The sequence below is a fragment of the Mesoplodon densirostris genome, chromosome 18 (genome assembly GCF_025265405.1).
Source record: "Mesoplodon densirostris isolate mMesDen1 chromosome 18, mMesDen1 primary haplotype, whole genome shotgun sequence".
Classification (NCBI taxonomy): domain Eukaryota; kingdom Metazoa; phylum Chordata; class Mammalia; order Artiodactyla; family Ziphiidae; genus Mesoplodon; species Mesoplodon densirostris.
In genome coordinates, this window is record NC_082678.1 from 55417290 (window position 1) to 55438386 (window position 21097).

The 21097-nt window shown below is 49.1% G+C and overlaps 2 protein-coding genes across 5 annotated transcripts in view; one reads left to right on the plus strand and one right to left on the minus strand.

The window, feature by feature from the left end:
* Positions 1–21097, minus strand: part of NLE1 (notchless homolog 1) — a 67116-nt gene that overhangs the window by 15084 nt on the left and 30935 nt on the right. The gene's annotated exons all lie outside the window — the stretch shown is intronic.
* The window catches only part of UNC45B (unc-45 myosin chaperone B), a 30024-nt gene that overhangs the window by 2343 nt on the left and 6584 nt on the right, over positions 1–21097 (plus strand). The window contains exons 4-14 of one of the 3 annotated variants that reach the window (XM_060080699.1): positions 1776–1865; positions 4656–4823; positions 5410–5578; positions 9229–9399; positions 11876–12047; positions 15123–15423; positions 16342–16436; positions 16583–16730; positions 17461–17601; positions 19166–19293; positions 20210–20276. In XM_060080699.1, the coding sequence (XP_059936682.1) occupies positions 1776–1865; positions 4656–4823; positions 5410–5578; positions 9229–9399; positions 11876–12047; positions 15123–15423; positions 16342–16436; positions 16583–16730; positions 17461–17601; positions 19166–19293; positions 20210–20276 (1650 nt within the window). The remainder of the gene's footprint in view (positions 1–1775; positions 1866–4655; positions 4824–5409; positions 5579–9228; positions 9400–11875; positions 12048–15122; positions 15424–16341; positions 16437–16582; positions 16731–17460; positions 17602–19165; positions 19294–20209; positions 20277–21097) is intronic. The other 2 variants (XM_060080700.1, XM_060080701.1) reach the window with 2 other exon arrangements.

Consider the following 21097-nt stretch of genomic DNA (forward strand, 5'->3'; position numbering starts at 1 on the left):
AGTCTTTTTTTATAAGTTTTTTTTTTTTTTTTTTTTTTTTTTTTTGCTGTACGCGGGCCTCTCACCGCTGCGGCCTCTCCCGTTGCGGAGCACAGGCTCCGGACACACAGGCTCCGCGGCCATGGCTCGCGGGCCCAGCCGCTCCGCGGCACGTGGGATCTTCCGGGATCGGGGCACGAACCCGTGTCCCCTGCATCGGCAGGCGGACTCTCAACCACTGCGCCACCAGGGAAGCCCGAACAACAGTCTTTTAAATTCCAGATGGAGGCTTTTTAAAAAATTGCAACTCAGTATGTCTGCACCATGATCTTCCTCTCTGGGAGGACAAAGGCAGCAGGAGAAACCTAGGAACTGGGGGAAGGGTATTGCTGGGGAATGGAGGACAGCCAGGAACCAGTAGGAACAGGGAATCTTTTCTAGGCAAGTGGAGTGGGGTCGGGAGAACTTGGACCAGAGATGAGGAATCCTGCACCCTAGTACTGGCTTAGCTACCAATTTTCTGAGGGACCCCTTGGGGTGTTGCTTTCCCCACTGTAAGAGCGGGAAGGTAACTGATCACACAGCTCCTTGCTCCAAGACACAGTAACTTCTTTGTGCCTGGGACAGCCCCATGGTGGGACCACGTCGTACTGTCCAGAGTGCAGACTCAAGGGCTGACAAAATACAGACTAAGGGGTTTCCCTGGTGGCGCAGTTGAGAGTCCGCCTGCCGATGCAGGGGACATGGGTTCGTGCCCCGGTCCGGGAAGATCCCACATGCCGCGGAGCGGCTGGGCCCGTGAGCCATGGCTGCTGAGCCTGCGTGTCCGGAGCCTGTGCTCCGCAACAGGAGAGGCCACAACAGTGAGAGGCCCGCATACCGGAAAAAAAAAAAAATACAGACTAAGGAGTGATGGAAATAGGTGGCACCGTAGACCAGCAGAAAACAGCAGTGAAAGGTGCAGACGGAGCTTGCAAGATGGGGGACGATGGATTGGTTCGGTCACTTCATGAAAGCTTCAGAGCACTGGGGTTGGGAGAGTGAGGGATGAGACATTCAAAAATAACGGTTTTAATTTGCTTGAAAAGGTACTTAGAAACTGCTTCAGGTTTCCGACCCTGAAGATATATTTCTGTTTTAGCCCATATATATATTTTTTAATTTATTTTATTTATTTTTGGCTGCGTTGGGTCTTCGTTGCTGCGCGCGGGCTTTCTCTAGTTGCGGCGAGCGGGGGCTACTCTTCTCTGTGGCGCGCGGGCTTCTCACTGCGGTGGCTTCTCTTGCTGCGGAGCATGGGCTCTAGGTGCACGGGCTTCAGCAGTTGTGGCTCACGGGCTCTAGAGCGCAGGCTCAGTAGTTGTGGCGCACAGGCTTAGTTGATCCGCGGCATGTGGGATCTTCCGGACCAGGGCTTGACTCCGTGTCCCCTGCATTGGCAGGAGGATTCTTAACCACTGCGCCACCAGGGAAGCCCTTTAGCCCATATTAAAATGTCTAATAGCTAATTGTTTACTAGACTTCAAAACTGGGGTGATGATCCTTTGCCTTCCAAGACTTGTGAAGACCAAATGGGATGGCAAATGTAACTAGACTGTCAGCTTTGTGGGGCAAGGACTTGACTTTGTTCTCCATTCTATACAGTGTCTGACTTGTAGTAGTTGTTCAGTAAGTGTTTGTTGAATGAATAAATGATGGAGGGAGACAGGAAACTATTAATTGAGATGAACTTTATGCCGACTGGAATGACAGGGACCCCTGCCTGCCTTCTTCCCCACTCCCTCCTCTCTCCTCAGCTCCGTGTGCAGTTCTCCACAGACTCGAGGGTACAGAATATGTTTGAGATTCTCCTGGACGGAAACAGTGAAGCTGATAAGCTGGAGAAGGTGGGTGCTGGGCCGGCAGCGGGTGCTCTTGGGACCTGCCAGGTAACTGTACTTCCGCTGCAGACTCTACTCCTGTGTCTGGGCGGTAACGCCGCCGACAGGTTGCAGGCCAGGGAGGAGGCTCCTTGGAGAAAGTAAACAAAATTGATTTTTTTTTTTTGCGTTACACAGGCCTCTCACTGTTGTGGGCTCTCCCGTTGCAGAGCGCAGGCTCCGGACGCGCAGGCTCAGCGGCCATGGCTCACGGGCCCAGTCGCTCCGCGGCATGTGGGATCCTCCCGGACTGGGGCATGAACCCATGTCCCCTGCATCGGCAGGAGGACCCTCAACCACTGCGCCACCAGGGAAGCCCCTGATTTTGATATTTTAAAACATTGCATTAAATACAAATTTATTAAATGCATTGCATTTACAAATTTATTAAACTTATTTACATATTACATACAAATTTATTAAATTTATTAAATGCATCGCATTTATCTTGATTACAGAGGTTTTTGGTGCCCCATAAATTTTGCACCCAAGGTGTCTTTCTTGCCTCACCCTACTTTTGGCCCTGAGAAACAATGACACATTAAAATAATGTTTTATTCCATTTCAAAACATTGCAACAAGTCATTCTGAAATATGAAAATCTTTATTCCGAATACCATCCTCTTAGCCAAATTTGCTGCATTTTTAAAATGTTTCTAGGGACTTCCCTAGTGGTCCAGTGGTTAAGACTGCGCTCCCGGGCCTCCCTGGTGGCGCAGTGGTTGAGAGTCCGCCTGCCGATGCAGGGGATACGGGTTCGTGCCCCGGTCTGGGAGGATCCCATATGCCGCGGAGCGGCTGGGCCCGTGAGCCATGGCCGCTGAGCCTGCGCGTCCGGAGCCTGTGCTCCGCAACGGGAGAGGCCACAACAGTGAGAGGCCCGCATACAGCAAAAAAAAAAAAAAAAAAAAAGACTGCGCTCCCAACGCAGGGTGCCTGGGTTCAATCCCTGGTCAGGGAACTAGATCCCACATGCGTGCCACAACTAAAAGAGTTCGCATGCCACAACTAAGGAGCCCATGTGCCGCAACTAATAAGTCGGTGAGCCCCAACTAAGGAACCCCCCTGCCACAACTAAGACCCGGTGCAACCAAATAAATAATTAAATAAAATTTAAAAAATAAAATGTTTCTAGTCCTTCAGAGGAAAAAAAAAGAATATCTGAATATTTATAAGAACTTGGCAGACAATGCCTGGGGAATTTTTGTTAGTTTAATGGTCAATAAGTCCATATAGTATACAGCTATCGTTTATAGCAAACTCTTATGAGGACTTGAGTCGTTATAGATAAAAGTGGTTCGAGAAGCACAAAGCCCTTGACTGACAGAGCGATGACGGTTCAGCTCGTGCTTGCCTGGAATTCTCTAATCAGCCTCCCTACCTATTTGTCTACCTCCTCCTTTTCCTGCCTCAGGAGTTCTTTGCCCAACCCCAGGGTCTCAGGTCCTGTTCAAGGTCTCCTCTCCAGATCTGGGGCCTTTTAAGGAATTTCGATCCTCAGTTGGTTGCCTGTGGTTAAGGAGGGCCAACTGTACTACGCCATTTTATATAAGGGACTTGAGCATCTGTGGATTTTGTTATCCGCGGGGGTCCTGGAAGAAATCCCCTGTGGATACTGAGGGATGACTGTATATATATCCTCAAGGTGGAAGGCTTTAGGGTGGGAAGACACTTGAAAACCCAGCTCAACTGTCTATTTTTACAGACAGGAATCTGGGGCCCAGAGAGGTGCTATGACTTGCCCAAGGTCACACAGCTAGCATGTGGCAGAATCAGCACTCAAACCCAGGGCTTTCAAATCCATCTTGTGCTCTCTCTGCCCACAACCTTCAACCTTCCTGAGAACCCCCTGCAACTTCAGATTTCCCTAAACAGATAAACGAACAAACAATGCCAAAACCATATTCGAAGAACATTTCTAATGGAAAAATAATTTCCCATGTGAAATCACTTCACTTCTGTTAGCAGATAAACTGAGACATATAAAAATTCTAAGAATTTATTTGAGCAAAATCTGTTTGAATTGGGCAGCGTGAAAACAGAAGTGGTTAGGGGTACTCCACCGACAGGAGCTAGGAAAAAGACTTTTATAGAAAAGAGGTGGAAGCAAAACATGAGAATTATTTGATTGGCTATAGCTGAAGCAGTTGCATTATTTGGGAAAGGCTCGTTAGCTATTTGTGATTGGTCATCCTTAAGGTTCAATTTCTTAAACTTGAGGCAATACAGGGTTAGGTTTTGCTTTGTTTTGTGTTTTTTTAAATTGAAGTATAGTTGATTTGCAATGTTGTGTTAATTTCTGCTGTACAGCCAAGTGTGGTTTGGGTTTGCTTACTTAGTCGCTTAGGCACTGAAGCCACCTCCTTGTTTAATTAATTTAACATTTCCCTACCTTTTTAAAGTCCTTATCCACAAGCATATATACACAGGTTTATTTTACCGTAAGTGCAATCAGAGTGAACCTGTGATTCTGTTTCTGCTTACCAATGTTTTTTCCAAGCTTCTTCTGAGTCTTTTCATTTATGACTTTAATGGCTGCAATATATTTCATCCAGTTGGTCTTTATTGCAAGTTACTCTGTTTCTTGTTTTGAATTATATTCTTGGGCTATGTTCCCACGAGTAGGATTATAGGGCAAAAGAATATAAAGATGTTTTGAAGACCTAGTCCTTGCACCAGCCCCTGCGCTTGGCTCATGGCCAAGGCCTCTGCAGCCAGACTTCCCTCATGACCTTCATTGTTTCCTCCCTCCTTCAGGCGGCCAACAACCTCATTGTCCTCAGCCGTGAGGAAGCAGGGGCTGAGAGGATCTTCCAGAACAACGGTGTGGCCCTGTTGCTGCAGCTTTTGGACACTAAGAGGCCTGAGCTGATGTTGGCTGCAGTACGGACCCTGTCGGGCATGTGTAGTGGCCACCGAGCCAGGGTGAGGGCAGGGGCAGGGTTTGTGGCACGGAGAGCTGCCTGTCTGAGGACCTGGCATTGACCTGTGGGCAGGGCGTGGCTGGCATGGATAGACCCTGATACAACGTCTGAAGTGTCTCCCCTCAACCTTGGTTGTATGGCCCCAGATTCAACAGAGATTGATCCTCTTATTTTTTCTTTGAGCTGGGAATGGGTCTGACTAAACAAAGATAAGTTTCTTGAAAGTGGTTTATGTGGAAGAGCTGAATGCAAAGGTTCTGATAGTTTACAGTTTTTCATACTAACTCTTCAAAATCCAGTGTGCATTTTACCTCACAAGCACATCTTAGTGTGAACTCGCTGCATTACACGAGTTCAATGCCTCCCCGGTGGCGAGTGGCCACTGTATTGGATGGAGCAGCTCTACCCCTCTGGAAAGGGGCATGGCTTGTGTCAAGGGCCTTCCCAGGCCACGGGTCCCATGAGGCGTTGGCTGCCTGGTCTTCTGTCCCTACTGCACGGGGCAGCTATCACCCACTCCCTAACCTGCAAGGCAGCTGGAAGGGGAGGGCAGCCAGCTGACTGTGCTCCTTGCTGGGGGCGTCTAGGCCACAGCGATTCTCCACGCAGTCCGGATAGACCGAATCTGCAGCCTCATGGCCGTGGAGAATGAAGAGCTGCCTCTGACCGTCTGCAACCTGCTCCAGGCCATCATCGACGCTCTGTCTGGGGAGGACAAGCGAGAGCATCGAGGGAAGGAAGAGGCCCTGGTTCTGGGTAGGAGACAGTTTTCAGCCTTGGTTCAAGGGGGTGGAGGCAAGGAAGTGTCAGTTAACACCTTAGACTGGGCGTTCCGTGCATGTGGAGGTGGCCTGGTTATATTTTTACATTTATTTTCTGATGATAAAAGTAACAGAGGCACAGCCGCATAATTTACAACAGCTAAAAGGTGGAAGCATCCCAAGTGTCCATCGAGGGATGAATAGAGAAACAAAATGTGGTGTCCATCTATACAGTGGAGTATTGTTCGGCCTTAAAAAGGCAGGAAATTCTGACACATGCTGTGACATGGAGAACATCGAGGACATTATGTTAAATGAAATAAGCCAGTCACAACAAGACAAATACTGCATGATTCCATGTATATGTGATTTCTAAAACAGTCAAACTCATAGAAACAGAAAGTAGAATGATGGTTGCCAGGGGCGGGGGAGGAGGAAATAAGGAACTGTTTGATGGGATAGAGCTTCAGTTCTGCAAGGTGAAAAAAGTTCTGTGGATGGATTGTGGTGCTGGTTGCACAATGGTGTTTATGTGCTTAATGCCACTGAACTGCATACTTTAAAATGGTTAAAATGGTAAATTTTATTTTATGCATGCTTTACAACAATTTTTAAAAGTAACAGGGGCTTATGGAGAAATGTGGAAAATTTTAGAAATATGTAAAGATGAAAAAAATCCCAACAACCTGTAATCACCCCTCCAGATAACCACTACTATCACTGCCATGTGTATCCTTCCAGTCTTTTTTCTTTTCTCTATAAAGTATTTTATTTATTTTTAAATTAATTAATTAATTATTTTCTGGGCCTGCGTTAGGTCTTCATTGCTGCGCGAGGGCTTTCTCTAGTTGCTGCGAGCGGGGGCTACTCTTCATTGCAGTGCGCGGGCTTTTCATTGCCTGGCTTCTCCTGTTGCGAAGCATGGGCTCTAGGCACGTGGGCTTCAGTAGTTGTGGCTCACGGGCTCTAGAGTGCAGGCTCAGTAGTTGTGGCGCATGGGCTTAGTTGCTCCGCGGCATGTGGGATCATCCCGGACCAGGGATCGAACCCACATCCCCTGCATTGGCAGGCGGATTCTTAACCACTGTGCCACCAGGGAAGTCCCCCTTCCATTCTTTCTTCTATCCCTCCATATAAATATCTATTTAACAAAGTTGGGATTCAGCTATGGAAATTTTTGTGTTTTTCTCCTTTCTGAGTATTATATTACTATTGCATACCGTTTAATATTCTTAAAGAGGATTCCTTTTTACTTGAATAATTATTAATTTAACATTTGTCTCATTCCTGCATATATGCACATACAAACTCAGGCTTCTTCCTGTATATCCAGGTCCTAGACATCATTTTAGAACTTCCTGCTCTGGCTGGGAAGGTCACAGAAGCAGGTTAACTCAGAAAGCTTGATCTTAAATAATTTCATTACATGCCACTGTATGGATATATCATAATTCATCAATCAGCTCTATATTGTTGATTTAGATTGGCTTTAATTTCATACTTATAAAAAACACTTCAGTAGCCATTCTTAACATAAACCTATGTTTGCATTTGTGATTATTTTCTTGGAACAAATTCCTAGAAATGGGAGTACTAAGTCAAATGCTGTGAACATAACTAAAGCTCTTTCACTACCTTACTTTCGAACTCCTTTTGAGAGGGTGCATCAGTTTCTACTCTCACCAAGTGATAAGAGTTCCAGCCTCAAATCATTCTCACCAGATTCAGATATTTTCCTATTCAGTAGGTAATAATTATCTGTTTGAATTTTTAAAATTTACAAATTAGACATTATTTTTCCTTATCCTTATTAGCCATTTGGATTTGTCTTCAAATGGTTTGTTCATGTTGTTATCTATTTCCTCTGTTGGAGTATCAGTGTTTTTCTTATTGATTCCTAAGAGCTCTTTGCATATTAGTAATTAACCCACTTGGAGTCTTGAATTCTTGATGTGGTTCTGACTTACTATGGTAAGGATCCTTTTCTGCACTAGAATTATTGGAGGGTCCAATATGGCTTCACTCGGATGGCTGGTGGTTAACTGAAGATGCTGGCCAGGGTATCTTGGTTTTACTCCTTGTAGCCTCTCTGGTGGGCAGCTTGGGTTTCTATGTAACATGGTGGCTGCATTTTGAATGGACAAGCCCCAATGTGTAAGTGCTTTTTAAGCCTCTGAGTGTGCCGTAAGGTCATATGAGCAATCCAGGGCCAGTGTGGGAGGGGACTCCCCAAGAGAAGGAATACTGAGAGGTGTGGTTCAGTGGGGGCCACGACTTCCTCTGGAGGGAGTGAGCTGTTGGACATCTCTGCTGAAGAATTCTTCCATATATTGATTTCAAATCTGTCCCCTTGTAATCCCACTCACTTCTGGTCCCAGTTCTGCCCTGTGGAATCTCACAGAATAAGTCTGTTATCTCACGCTCATGACATACTTTTATCTGAAGACAAGCTATCATGTACATTTGTGTCTTTCCTTCACCAGTTAGAGAGCCCCATTCCTTCATCATTTATTTATATAACATGGCTTGGAGATCTTTCCTTTTCTACCTGCTTGCCTGCTTGCCTTTGGGCTACAATCTAGAATGAGGACAAAAATCTCCAAGTTCCAGAGAGTTCAGACGGCAAAAGCAGGAGGAGGCATTTGCCTTTAAGATCCCCAGTGGGCAGGGAAGACCTGGCATCCCAGGCAAAGGCTTGAATTTCAGGCTCCCAGCATGACTGAATCTGCGGGGAGTAAAATGTCTATAAAGGAGTGTCAATTTCCTTTCTGGAAAACAGTTTATTAAATCAGTGTATTAAAAACTGCACGAAGGGCTTCCCTGGTGGCGCAGTGGTTGAGAGTCCGCCTGCCGATGCAGGGGACATGGGTTCGTGCCCCGGTCTGGGAAGATCCCACATGCCGCGGAGCGGCTAGGCCCGTGAACCATGGCCGCTGAGCCTGCGCGTCCGGAGCCTGTGCTCCACAAGGGGAGAGGCCACAACAGTGAGAGGCCCGCCTACAGCAAAAAAAAAAAAAAAAAAAAAAAAAAAAAACTGCACGAAGCGGACTTCCCTGGTGGCACAGTGGTTAAGAATCTGCCTGCCGATGCAGGGGACACAGGTTCGAGCCCTGGTCCGGGAAGATCCCCCATGCCGCGGAGCAACTAAGCCCGTGAGCCACAACTACTGAGCCTGTGCTCTAGAGCCCACGAGCCACAACTACTGAAGCCTGTGCGCCTAGAGCCCGTGCTGTGCAACAAGAGAAGCCACCACAGTGAGAAGCCCACGCACAGCAACAAAGACCCAGCACAGCCAAAAATAATAAATAAATACATTTAAAAAAAAAACTGCATGAAGCACCTTTGGATCCCTGCCCATCGTTGCCTGGGAGTGAAGAACTTTCTAAGAACCAGACTGTTCAAGAATGGAATGGGCTGCCATAGAAGTCAGTGTTCAGAGCGCTGGAGGACCCCTTGGGGGTGTTGTCTAGAGATCTCCCTCCCTTTTTTGGAGTGAGATACTATACTCTCCTGGGAAATTCCAAAATCTGGGAAGCAGTGGATTCGATACTTCCAGAGTCCTTCCAGAAGCCTCTAACATCCCTGGTCCTACATACCTGAGACGTCCTGGTCCTCTCTATTTACCCCTGTCCTCTCCTTCCTCAGACACCAAGAAGGACCTGAGGCAGATCACCAACCACCTGCTTGACATGCTGGTCAGTAAGAAGGTGTCTGGCCAGGGCAGGGATCAGGCCCTGAACCTGCTCAACAAGAACGTCCCCAGGAAGGACCTCGCCATTCACGACAACTCACGCACCATCTATGTGGTGGATAACGGTGAGGAGGTGGGAGGGTCTGGGGCTCATGCCAGCCTTTCCAGTGGGCACCAGGGTACCAGGCAACCAGCAGAAGGTGGAAGGGGTGCAGCTCTTGTCTGGGAGAAGTCTTCATTTCCAACTGAAAAGCCAGGAAGTCATTAGCATACTAGGATCCACCAGGGGGCTGGTGAAGGCGTAGGTCGAGGCTCTGAATTCAGGGCCTGAACACACTCAGAACACACTCAAACACATCTGGGCGGAGTTTCCTGACAAGCGAGGTAAGTGCCAAAAAAACCCAAGCAAGACTCCACCAACAAGGGGTAACGTTCCTGAAGTCTCAGGATGGCAAAATACAGGCCTTCCAGAGGGAGAAATGGCACCTGTGTACCTTATACAAAGTCCAGTAACAATGTGCCAGGAGATAGTCACTAAATTTGTCAGCTCCAGGGCATCACCCCTCTCCTAAATCACCTTGTTCAACTGTTCAAGAATCATACCTGTGGCTTTATGATCTGCTGTGATAAATTCTCCCACAGGTATAATGACATATAGACCAGACCTTGTTCTAAAAGGTTCAAGTCAGCTTTTAGCAGCTTTACCTTTAGTCTCTTTTGATACAGCACTTTCCCTGTTTGGTTTTCACAGATCTCAGCAAAGTTCATGTGTAAGTGCTTAGACTTGAACAAATTACTCTAGTGCTTTAACCCTCCCCCTCTCAACACCCTCCCCCCCATCCCAGTTCTGGTCTTCTCTGCATGTATTACAAAGCCTGGGCATTGACAATCGACTTCTCTCTGCGCTAGGATTTAGGCCCAACCACACGGTTTATAGGATCGGGGGGTGGGGAGCAATATCTGAAAACTGGGCTGAAGACCTAGGTAGGGGCGCCACCAGGCAGGGTAGGGGAGCCACCAGGACATCAAGCCTGAAGTAAGTTTTTGGGTTCAGGGAGGGGCAGACATGGACAAGGAGGAGGTGCAGAGTGTTCTAGCAGAAGAGAATGAGATGCTCAAGGCAAGGGCAGAGTGGAAGGGAAGGGTAGGGGGTGAGGCTGGGGAGGTAGGGCAGGTGCATTTGATGAAGGCCTTTGAGAGCCAGGCTGGGGGCTTTGGGTGGGTTCCTCAGGCCCCTTCCAATGACTGTCCAGCCCTCCCAGTGCGTTTGTGTGTGTGTTAAAATGCACAGCACAAAATGTACTGCCAGGCACTTTTATTTTCGATCTTTACATTTTTTTAATTAATTTTTACTGGACTATAGTTGCTTTACAATGTTGTGTTAGTTTCTGCTGTACAGCAGAATGAATCGGCTATGCATATACATGCCAGGCACTTTTAATTCCCTGCCACATCCAGAGTTTCATGCCTCCCAATGTTTACCTAGGATGTTCCCCCTCCCGTTTACCTGTCCCACCACCCAAGCTCTGACCAGCTCCTAGCCAACCTCTACAACCTGGCTCTGAAATCAAGCTATTGTCCCCAAAGCAGTGTAGTGTTAACAGTTAACATCGTGGGCTTTGAAATCAGACATTGCTGGGAGAGGGCTGCTGCTATGTCACTTGCCAGATTACGTGGCAAGTTACTTGGCTTCTCCATGTCTTGGTTTTCTGCTCTGATCGATGGTGATAATGATTCATACTAACCAGTAGGGTCAACGTTAGGATTAAATGAGATAACGCATAGAAAGTTCTTGGCACATAGTACGTGCTCCACATAACTTGAACCTCTTGCTTTGTTGGAGTGAATCTCACCATCTGCAGTATCACTGTTCTGTCCTTATTTACAGCTTATTGTAATCTTTATACATCTGTCTTCCCTTCCCTGTATTGTGAGCTTTTTGATATCAGGATTGTCTTTTATTTTGGTAGCCAGTACCTAAAAGGTGGTTGTTTATTCATTCACTTATTCAACAAACACTTAATGGTTGAATTAGCCTGGTGGGTAATAGGAAGTCATTGAAGTTTCTTCAACAGAAGAGAAGAGAAGGGATAATAACCATAAATAGTAAATGTTATAGTTACTAAACAAATAATAAATATTTATTGAGTGTCATGATGTGCCTGGAATGGCACTAGGCAGTTTCCATACATGATCTCACTGAATCCTCAAACTCTATAAGGAAGGTAGTATTGTTCCCATTTTACAAAAAAAGAAACGGAAGCCTGGGGAAAAGAGAGCATAAAATAGTATTTGAGGAAGATTATACATCAACCCACAGAATGTTAGCACTGGTAGAGTCGTCTGAGATCAACTAGTCCTGACTTCGTAAATGTTGAAAACAGAAGCCCATAGCGGGAGGCTGATTGCTCAGGTAGGGGCAGTCAGGGGTAGAACCTGGCTCTCCTGGCCCCATCCCAGTGCCCTTCACGCTGGATAAGCTACGTGCTGCCTAAAGGAGGGCCGCAGAGCTCTGGTGATAAAACAGGACTAAGCGTGAAGGAGCGTTTGTGAGGACAGAGCCCGGCAAGCGTCTGACACTTGCTGCTGTCTGTCCTGCAGGCCTGAGGAAGATCCTGAAGGTAGTGGGGCAGGTTCCAGATCTGCCGTCCTGCTTGCCCCTGACGGACAACACCCGAATGCTGGCCTCTATCCTCATCAACAAGCTCTACGACGACCTGCGCTGTGACCCAGAGCGTGATCACTTCCGCAAGATCTGCGAGGAGTACATCACGTGAGTTTCCTGGAGGGTCGAGTAACCGAAAGTGTAGGACCGGTTGCTCTAAAGCCGGTAAAGAGGCAAGGCTGGGGGAAAGGAAAAGTTTGCTTTATTTTGGAGGCTGGAAACCTGGGGGTGGGAGGAGGGCAGACGCGGGTCCAAAGGCTGACTCCCCCCACAGCCCCACCAGACAATCAGGGGGCAAGAGCTTTCATAGACAGAGGGAGGGGGCTACAGGCAGAAACAGCACAGTCAGCTCTGACAGTCATCTTGAAATCAGTCATGCAGTGGTCGGATCAGTATCATCTTGATTGTTTTAGGTACAGTTAGTCTTTAGTTCCAGGGTCAGTTTGTTCCCATTTCTTTGAGGCCAGTTCTCAGAACTGTGGCAGCTTATGTCACGGCTACAGCCTGGTCATCATGTAGTTAACTTCTTCCACCTGGTGGAGTTTCAGTCTCTATAAGACAGCTCACAGGATACGGCTCAGAATATTATCTATAGCCCCTGAGGGGAACTAAAGGCCCTGGACTTTGCTTAATGACTATTTTTATTTGGTCTCCTTTGACTGCTTTCCTCTGTTTCTGTCTTTTCTCACTTCTCTGATTAAACTTGTTTGGCTAAAGCTTTTCCACAGACGAAAGGCAGGCGGAGGACATGGTGGGGGAAGGACCATAGGGTCCTAATCCGTTTCCGACGGGCTTTGTATTAGTCATTGATGGCTGTGTAACACATTACCCCCAAATCTAGCAGCTTAAAACAAGAAGTATCATGTGTTGTCTCACAATAGGACAGCAGTTTGGCCGAGAGTCGGCTGGGTAGTTCTGGCTTTGGGGCTTACAAATGACAGTCACACGCTGGCCTGGGCTGCCGTCATCCAAAGGCTGGACTGGGGTGGAAGATCTGCTTCCAAGATGGCATGCTCAAGTGGCTGGCACGTTGGTACTGGCTCTTGGTGGGAGGCCATGGTTCCTCCCCATGTGGGTCTCTCCTCATGGTAGCTGGCTTTCCCCCTCCTTAAAAGGTGAGTCTTGGGAGGGTGAAGACCCTGCCTTCACTCTGCTTTCCTTTCTCTATTCCACGGGTTGGCAAACTTTTCCTGTAAAGGGCCAGAGAGTAAGTTTAGGTTTTGTGGGACACGTAGGTCTCTATCACAATTTTTTTTTTTTAAAACCTTTAAAATGTAAAAACTGTTCTCAGCTTCCTGGATTTGGGTCCCAGCGAAGTTGGCTCCATCCTATAGCTTCTCCTGATCCCGACTTTGTGTCACTTAAAGATCCTCAGGGCTTCTCCGTCTTTTTTGACCTCAGCTTCAGCGTCCCGCTAACTATCTCCCAGCCAGTCCCTGTTTGAACGAGGCCCCCTCCTGGTCAGCCTGTACATGCTGCCTCTGAGGTCACCTGACACTGAGTGGGTAGGGTCACCGCCTTCAACAAATGGTGCCTGAGGCTGCCACTCCCCTCCCCTCCCAAGGAGGTGCTTCATCAGGGGCCAGGGGCTGGGTGGAGGTTCAGGCACCAGCTGGCATAAGGAACCAGTTTAAAGGGCAGACCCCAACTAATTACGCAAGGCTGGTTCCCCAGCACCGAGTGGGAAGAAGATGAGGCACGGGACACGGATTGTCAGAGCTGGAGGGGCGCCCAGAGCTCCCAAGCCTTATCCCTCTCCCCTAGAGGGACTTGCCCAGTTACCCAGCCAGAGGCAGATGTGGGACCAGAGCCCAGGTCTCTGACTCTTGTTCCATGCTCTCTTCTTTCTTTCTTTTTCTTTTTTTTTTTTTATCATTTTTTCCTTAGCTTTTTTTTTTTTTTTTTGGGGGGGCTGCGTTGGGTTTTCGTTGCTGCACGTGGGCTTTCTCTAGTTGCGGCGAGCGGTGTGCGGGCTTCTCATTGCGGTGGCTTCTCTTGTTGCGGAGCATGGGCTCTAGGCACGCAGGCTTCAGTAGTTGGGCTCTAGGCACGCGGGCTTCAGTAGTTGTGGCACGCAGGCTTCAGTAGTTGTGGCACGCAGGCTCAGTAGCTGTGGCTCGCGGGCTCTAGAGCACAGGCTCAGCAGCTGTGATGCACAGGTTTAGTTGCTCTGCGGCATGTGGGATCTTCCCGGACCAGGGCTCGAACCCCTGTCTTCTGCACTGGCAGGCGGACTCTTAACTACTGCGCCACCAGGGAAGCCCTGCTCTCTTCTTTCATTTATACACATCTGCATTTGCACTGTGCACATCCGCCCCGATTCCCCACATCAAATCAACCTGGGCAGATCACGGAAGGATCAGAAGGTGTGTCACCTCTGATGTCCTCATACAGAGGTCCTTCCGTAGAGTAGATCATAGTAGATTTTGAAAGGAAGGCAGAAACTTCTGGCTCTTCTAGTCTACCCCTCACCCCCGACTCGTTAGGGGAAGGGACTGGACCAGACAGGGGATTGACTGGCTCAGGCTACATCGTGACTCAGCTATGTGGCAGAGTCAGGTCGTGCGGCAGGCATCATGGTAGCCCTATTGTGCTGTGGTGGCTGCTGTCCTGTCCCACCAGACACCCCAGCTTCTGGGAAGCCTGTTGGCTGACAGCTCTCACCTGTCACCTCTCTTTGGGTACTTGCCTTGGCTGAGGACAGCTGTTCACCCTTCTCAGGGCAGCCAGCATCCAATGACTTGCCCCTCACCCCAACTTGGAACAACTTTGAAGGGTGTGTCGGCTCTGGAACTCTTTGCAAGCTGAGGCTTTGTCATGACCGCATCTCAGTCCAGTGCCTCCCTCCATCCAGGCCTGATTTCTTCCCTTTCCCAACAGGTGTTGATCCCAAGAGCTCTCCCGAATAAACTTCCTGAGTGTCAGTCCCCATCTGAGTGTGCTTCTTGAGGAACACATCTATTACTTCATTTATCCCCATCGTAACTCTGAGAAGTAGTAGTGCTATCCTCAGTTTCCAGATCAAGAAGCTGAGGCTCAGAGAGGTTCAGTGAATTGCCCCAGGTTACACAGCTCATGAGTGGTGGATCTAGGATGAAAAAACAGATCTGTCTGTCCCCAAATCTCACACTCCTCCCATTCCCCTTGGCCAGTTCTCTTGACCACGCTGGCCCTCTGTTTTAGGGGCAAGTTTGACCCCCAGGACATGGACAAGAATGTGATTGCCATCCAGACGGTGTCAGGGATCCTGCAGGGCCCCTTTGACCTGGGCAATCAGCTGCTGGGACTGAAAGGAGTGATGGAGATGATGGTGGCTCTGTGCGGCTCAGAGCGTGAGACAGACCAGCTGGTGGCCGTGGAGGCCCTCATCCATGCTTCCACCAAGCTCAGCCGCGCCACATTCATCATCACCAACGGCGTGTCACTGCTCAAAGAGATCTACAAGACCACCAAAAACGAGAAGATCAAGATCCGCACGCTGGTGGTGAGTGCGCTGGGTACCAGACACTGTGCCGGGCATCAGGGACACCAGAATGAATGAGACGTGGTCCCTGTCCTTGAGGAGACCACGCCCTAAGCACCCAGATCCACCCACAGGCCCCTGCAGAAAGGGGTGATAAGCAGGAGGCTGTGAGAACGTGGATTCAGGATGGGGGACCCCGCCATGTAACCCTAACAATGATCTCCTCGATGCTTTTGAACGACGCAAACACTGATGAGCTTTTGTCCACCAAGTAGTTTCAGTGCAAACTCCAAAAACTCAGTTTGTTTCCTTAATCGGTTTCTATATAGCACAGTTAAACCTGCTGCATTGTTCCCATTTTCATTTTATAGAAGTAACTTCCTTTTTCTTGACAGCAATTACAGTGAAGATTTGAGTCACTGATCTGTTTGTGGGTTTTTTTTTGGTTCACATCAATTAAAAAAAAACTAATTTTAGCTTCTGCCATTGTGAGTTTTCTCTTAGGGAAGACATCTTTTTTCCTAGCAAGAGTCCAAATTTTCCTGGGTAAAAATCTGCACAGCTGAATCTGACCCCCAACAAAAATATGATTTCACAGCCAGTTTTTGTGCCATAAGTTTTATTGTTGTGGTTACAGATATGGTTAGTATTATCCTGTGATTTTTCAAAATGAGAGACACAAAACATCTACGTGGGCAAAATGGTGGGGGAAAAGGGTAAGTTGAAAACCTCCAGCTTTGTGGGCATCTACCCTAACCTGGAAGCCTCAGGGAAGGCATCTCAGAAAGGTGACACCTGCCCTGAGTTCTGTAGGATGCAGAGAGGTTTATCCAGGCAAAGAAAAGGGGCAAAGTGTTCCAGCCACAGGGACCCGTGTGAGCAAGGCCTCGTCCCCAGGCCTTGGTGTCTCTGATCCTACACATCTCCCCTCCTCCCCAGGGACTCTGTAAACTTGGCTCTGCGGGCGGCACAGACTATGGTCTCAGGCAGTTTGCAGAAGGGTCGACAGAGAAGCTGGCCAAACAGTGCCGCAAGTAAGGGGGTCCTATTTCCCCAAGCCCACCATCTCCTCTCAGGGATGTGCCCTAGTGGATGTCAGGTCCTAAAAAGCCGCCCACCTGCTGCCCTGAATTGTTTCACTCTTGCCCCAGTCCCAGCACCCTTGCCTCCCCTCCCCCAGGTGGCTGTGCAACACGTCCACAGACACCCGGACCCGGCGATGGGCAGTGGAGGGCCTGGCCTACCTCACGCTGGACGCCGACGTGAAGGATGACTTTGTTCAGGACATCCCTGCCCTGCAGGCCATGTTGGAGCTGGCCAAGGCAAGTGTGGCCCTGGCCTCTGGCCTCAGGATCTGCTGGATTCAGGCTCACGGGGCTGTCCACTGAGCGTGGGAAATTAAGACTCCCCTGTCCTCATCCTGACTCTATCCCCTACTCTTCCTGTAAACCTGGGGTGGTCACTTCCCTCTGTCTGGCCCTCATCTTTCCTGACTGTAAAATGGGCTCACAACTCTTCATGCCTTCCAAGCAGTGGGAGGATGAATAAGATGAGGGTAGTTTTTTCCTGAGACCCCCCTCCCCCCCCCAGGGAGTTGAGGTTTTTGAGGGACCGAGGGGCAGTACCTGGCCTCTTCTGGGCCCCTCCCTCCTTCCCAGTCCTTCCCAGATGCCCTTCCTCCTCTGCTGGGCCACCTCCCCCTGCGCCCCCCCTCCCCCTGCTCTTTGCCGCCACTAAAGGGTGGAAGTGTGGGAGGGAGTTTCCACCAAAGGGTGTCCAGCTCCCACCCTATCCCAGTCTGATAGAAAGCCTATGGGACTGGGCTTTTGAAAGGGGCACAAAGCAAAGAGTGCACTGAGAGGACCCCCGTTGGTACTCTGGGGCACTGCTGAGCAGAGCAGAGCCTGTGTGCGCAGAGCCGGTTCCTCTCCCTCGGGGCCACGCCAGCCACGCTCCTCCCAAACCAGCCTGCCTGTGAGGGAGCCTCTGGGAGGCAGTGGTTTGTTCTCAGGTTTCCTTGCTGCCTGTCCCCTCCTATCCCCCACCTCCTGCCTCCAGACCCCTGACAAGACTATCCTGTACTCGGTGGCCACCACCCTGGTGAACTGTACCAACAGCTACGACGTCAATGAGGTCATCCCTGAGCTGGTGCAGCTGGCCAAGTTCTCCAAGCAGCACGTGCCCGAGGAGCACCCCAAGGTGGGGAAGGAGATGGCCGGGAGGGGAGCTATACCACCGGACCGCCAGAGAGGTGGGAAGGACAGTTAATGATGGTCAGGCGCCGTGCCGGTGTATCTGGGAGGATTTGGTGGAAGAGGCAGAGAAATTGAAGAGGATCATGGTCAGTTTCTCCCACTAGGTGGCACTTGTGTTTTTTCTTAGAGTTAATGTTCCGTGGAGGGGGAGGAGGAATCGACGATTTATAGTCGAAGAAACCAAATGGAGCCAGGATGAACGTTTTCTAATTTATATTGATTTCATGGACATCTGACAGTTAGTTGTATTTCATGTTTTCCACATTTATACAAATTTTATTTTCTGGGATATCTGGATTTGGGGATATGGGTGCTAAGTACGAATAATGAGAAGTGGAGGGACGGGGGATGGGGCAGCCCAGGTGTCACAAATCCCCTTGGGACCCTCCCCACAATGATGCCCTGCACGCAACGGCATACTTTGTATGTGGTTTGTATATGAATATATATACATTGTATTTCGAGCCAATAAAACATTTAGATTTTTTTTAAATGACCCATGTTGCAAAACAAACACAAATGTGACAGTAGAGAAAAGAAAATAGCTACTTGCAATTACATCAACTCCCTATTATCATTTTGGTGTGTTATATCACCTACCAGAGGCTCTTTATTTCTGTGCGTTTTTTTTTTTTTTTTTTTTTTTGCTGTACGCGGGCCTCTCACTGCTGTGGCCTCTCCCGTTGCGGAGCACAGGCTCCGGACACACAGGCCCCGCGGCCATGGCTCGCGGGCCCAGCCGCTCCGCGACATGTGGGATCCTCCGGGATCGGGGCACGAACCCGTGTCCCCTGCATCGGCAGGCGGACTCTCAACCACTGCGCCACCAGGGAGGCCCCTTTCTGTGCGTTTTTTAAAAAATAGTTATAATCAGGGGACCTCCCTGGTGGTCCAGTGGCTAAGACTCTGTGCTCCCAGTGCAGGGGACCCGGGTCTGACCCCTGGTCTGGGAACTAGATCCCACATGTTGCAACTAAGAGTTCGCATGCCGAAACTAGAGATCCTACGTGGCTCAACTAAGACCCAGAGCAGCCAAATAAATAAATAAATAAATAATTAAAAAAGAAAAAATAATAAAAATAGTTATAATCAGAATGTAGTTATTATTTTGTACCCAACTTTGGGAAAATACTTTAGATGTTTTCCATACTGCTATGTAGTTCTCTGAATCATTTTTTAAAGCTGCATAGGATTTCACGCAGGCAAGGGTGTATAGCATGTTCTGCCGCCATGAAGTTCTAATGTGGCTTATAGAGATTGACTCTTCCCAGCCACCCTGAGGATTATCTGTAGAGGCTATTCAACCCTGGGGCTGACCCAATCCACTGTTAGGTCAGCTTTATCTGCTCTCTCTCCCCTCCCACCCCTGTTTACCCACCCTGCCCCCATGCATAGCCTAATGGAAAGCCAGCCTTCTGCAAGAAAGTAACATTTAGGTCATCTAGGGTTTGGGATGATCTTCCTTCTCTTTCGGGATTGATTTCCTTGCCATCTTTTCATATCCCCAGGACAAGAAGGACTTTGTGGACATGCGGGTGAAGCGGCTTCTGAAGGCCGGCGTCATCTCAGCGCTGGCCTGCATGGTGAAAGCAGACAATGCCATCCTCACTGACCAGACCAAAGAGTTGCTGGCCAGGTGCGGCTGCAGCAGTTCAGGGATGGGGTCTGAGGGGCCTGGAGGCAGGAGGGTGGGTGGGGAGATAGAGATGGCGGGGGTGGGGAGTAAATGAGGGAATGAGCCATTAGGGGCCTGAAGAGGAGGCTGACGGGGATCAACACTGAAAAGTGACAGGGCAGGCAGGTCACCACAGGGGCAACTCTGCATTGGGAGGAAAGACGTCACTGTCCATTCTGATAACCTGGTTCCCAGGCCCTGAAATGCCGAAGATGAAAGGCACAGTTTCTGTGCAGCCTGACGGGAGGCACACAGGCTCACAGTTACCACATGACACGGCAGGTGCCATGATGGGGGACATACAGAGGGCTGGCTGGAGCACGAGCAGTGGCACCCAACTGGCCAGACTGGAGGGTAGGTGGGTAGGCAGCTAGAAAGGCCTCCTGGAAGATGTAACAACTCAGGGGAACCCTGAAGAAAAAAAAAGGAGCCACTCAAATGCAGCAGAAGGAATGGTTCCAGGCAGAGGCAACAGCGTATGCAAAGACCCTGAGGATGGAGGGAGAATGAGTGACTGAGGACGGGGTTCTCCAGGGATATGTCTGGAGCATGGAGTGCACAGGAGAGAGTGGTGCTAGATACGACCAGAGAGGATGGCAAGGGCCAGAACATGGTGGTCCTGGGGTGCTTCCAGTTTCTCCTGGGTGGTGGGCAGCAGGGAGCCATTTGGTATCTCCCTAAACAGGGATGGGGCCGCTGTTTGCAGCTACATCTGGCCTCACTTCCTCCCCAGCCACTTATGTCCATGGCAGTATCTTCCCAAGGTTAGTTCTGGGGCACGTGCTCACTGGTAGCACTTCCCAGAGTTTCACTGGGCCTGCTGATGCCTGGGAAGGGTGTGCTCATGCACTGAATGTCCTTTATCCTTGCTCTCTAGGGTATTCCTGGCACTGTGTGACAACCCAAAGGACCGAGGTACCATTGTGGCTCAAGGTGGTGGCAAGGTACATTGGGTGGGCTAAGGGTTCCTTGCCATCCTAGAAGGTGCTTCACTGGGGAGAAGCAACTTGTGTATGTGTGTGTATGTCTGTGTGTGTGTCTGTGTGTGTGTGTATATGTGTCTCTGTGTGTATGTGTAATTGTGTGTCTCTATGTCTGTCTCTTCATTTGTGTATGTGTGTGTATGTGTGTGTGCACGTTCTTTGCCTGGCCCAAGAATAACGCACCCCCTGCCCCAACCCGACCTCTGGAATACAGTCATTAAGGTATCTGTGCTGTCGGTGCCTAAGTCTATGAAGTGTCATGGGATTTACTGTGGGATCCCATTTATCCTCCTTGTTACTGGAAGGAACCCTGGTGCAGATAGAGACCGTGGGCTTTGCTACAGAAGGCTCGTCATCGAGTCCTTGCTTGTCCCCTTTTTAGCTGTGCAACTTCGGGCAAATTACTTAATCTCCCTGAGCCACAGTTTCTTCATCTGTAAAACAAGGGAGAACATCACACACTCACTTTGCAGAATGTCACAAGGATTAGAGAAAATACACTTAAGTGTTGGCTCATAGGAGGTGCTCAGTGAATGGCCGCTATTATGATTAGGTTTGACTTAGTCAGAAAGTAAAAAACGATTTATTTTTCCAAAAGCCACATGAACGTATGGGTGGGTGGGGAAGAGGGTGGGCGAAGATCTCCGTGTGTGCTGGGAACCAAGGGGACTGAATCCGTGATTAAGAATTTAACTGTTTTCCATGATGCTCAAGAGTTGACTCTATTACAGAGTCTTCCTGAACTTCTGATGGAACAGACAGCAGTTGGAGAGGGACGCTGG